The following is a 2,013-nucleotide window of genomic DNA, read 5'->3' as shown; positions in this document are numbered from 1 at the left end:
AAATAAAGAAGAGAAGTGAATACTGTGAGAACACCTGAGGTTATGTCACCTACCCAAGATGACCTCAGTATCACGGGGTAACCTTGGGCTGCCCGCACTTGTACTCCTAGTCCATAGCCCACAGGTACCAGTGTAAATGTGGAGAGTCTATTGGACACCCCAGAAAAGGGGCTCCAGTGGGTTTGGAGAGAGGGCGGGAAGGCCTGGATCCGTCTCCTGTGGCTCACACTGCTCTCTGGCCCGCAGAGCTCCAGGACTGGGTGCATCCTCCCGCCATGGCCGCCACCACCTCCCCTCTTCTGCCCACCACCAAGGTGGCCAGTTCTGAGAACAGCAGCTCCTTCTATGACTATGAGTACTACCTGGAGGACATGATCTTCATGCTGTGTAGGAAGGACGAGGTGCTGTCATTTGGCAGAGTCTTTCTACCTGTCTTCTACAGCCTGATCTTTGTGCTGGGCCTGGTTGGAAACCTCCTCCTCCTAGTGGTCTTGCTCCGGTTCGTGCCTCGAAGACGGATGACCGAGACCTATCTGCTGAACCTGGCCATCTCCAACCTCCTGTTTGTGGTGACACTGCCCTTCTGGGGCATCTCTGTGGCGTGGCATTGGGTCTTTGGGAGCTTCTTATGCAAGGTGGTGAGCACCCTCTATACCGTGAACTTCTACAGTGGCATCTTCTTCATCAGCTGCATGAGCCTGGACAAGTACCTGGAGATTGTCTGCGCTCGGCCCTACCACCGACTGAGGACCCGAGCCAAGAGCCTGCTGCTGGCAGCCACTGTGTGGGCTGTGGCCCTGGCTGTCTCCGTTCCTGACATGGTCTTTGTGAGGACACATGAAAACTCCCCGGGCGTGTGGGAGTGCTATGCGGATTTTGGGCGACATGGGACCATCTGGAAGCTCTTCCTCCGCTTCCAGCAGAACCTCCTGGGGTTCCTCCTCCCCCTCCTCGCCATGATCTTCTTCTACTCCCGCATTGGCTCTGTGCTGGTGAGGCTGAGGCCCCCGGGCCAGAGCCGGGCCCTGAGGATGGCCGTAGCTCTGGTGGTGGCCTTCTTTGTGCTGTGGTTCCCATACAACCTCACCTTGTTTCTGCACTCGCTGCTGGACCTGCAAGTCTTTGGGGACTGCAGGGTCAGCCAGCACCTGGACTATGCGCTGCAGGTGACGGAGAGCATCGCCTTCCTGCACTGCTGCTTCACCCCCGTCCTCTACGCCTTCTCCAGCCACCGCTTCCGCCAGTACCTCAAGGCTTTCCTGGCCGCTGTGCTCAGAAGGCAACAGGCCCTGCCGTCCAGCTGTTCTGAGAGTAGCGGGCTCACTGCCCAGGAAGATGTAATGGGCATGAGTGACCTTGGGGAGAGGCAGGCTGAGAGCTTCCCCAACAAGGGGGACAGAGGGAAAAACTCAGCCTGAGCGGTCACACCACAGTCCATGAGAGCAGAGGGGACCCAGCCCCTCGGTGCATCCACCGCAGTCTTCCCTTCAGAGGCCTCAGTGACCATGTTGCTGATCCCACTGGTCTGTTCTCAGTCCTCAGCCATCAGCAGCGTTCGCTGTCTCCGGCCCTCACCCTCCTCTTCCTTCACTGCCCTCCCAGAGTCTGTACTTGCTTGCCTGAATGGCTGCCTTAGTTTAACAGTTGACCTCTGTGCTGCCCATCCTTGGGCTTGCGTGTCATCTGATCTGCACCCAGCAGCCCCTGACCACAGCACCCTCAGCATCACTCACATGCCCTGCAGAGTAGCCAGATGTCTGCCACCCACCAGGCTTCCTCTTTCTCCGAAGCTCAGCTGGGAAAATATTATTGTAATTTTGTTTAATACCGCAGCACTCATGCTGGCTCCAGGGGCTGGTAGTCAGGAGGGGCTGGAGGGGCTCCACCCATGAGAGTCCACAGGTGGGAGGCAGAGTAAACACATGTCTCTGGTGGTCCAGGAGCTTCTCCCTTCTGCCTCCCGTGCCCTCACTCAGGAGCCTCCAGGGGTCCCTCAGAGCCTACACCATCAAA

General features: G+C 57.8%; 1 protein-coding gene across 1 annotated transcript; it reads left to right on the top strand.

Moving 5' to 3' along the window:
* The first annotated feature begins 254 nt into the window (after positions 1-254).
* LOC128048242 (atypical chemokine receptor 2-like) lies at positions 255-1,418 on the top strand. The gene has a single exon (XM_052640629.1). It carries the CDS (start codon positions 276-278, stop codon positions 1,416-1,418), a length of 1,143 nt encoding a protein of 380 aa, XP_052496589.1. The 5' UTR covers positions 255-275.
* Positions 1,419-2,013: the final 595 nt, after the last annotated feature.

The sequence above is a fragment of the Budorcas taxicolor genome, chromosome 1, assembly GCF_023091745.1.
Source record: "Budorcas taxicolor isolate Tak-1 chromosome 1, Takin1.1, whole genome shotgun sequence".
Taxonomy (NCBI): domain Eukaryota; kingdom Metazoa; phylum Chordata; class Mammalia; order Artiodactyla; family Bovidae; genus Budorcas; species Budorcas taxicolor.
Note: the sequence above shows the minus strand (reverse complement) of the source record. Positions and strands in the feature narration are given on the sequence as shown.

What these genes read in the sequence shown, in the direction of transcription:
- LOC128048242 (XM_052640629.1), top strand. Translation starts at nt 276, where the DNA reads ATGGCCGCCACCACCTCCCCTCTTCTGCCCACCACCAAGGTGGCCAGT.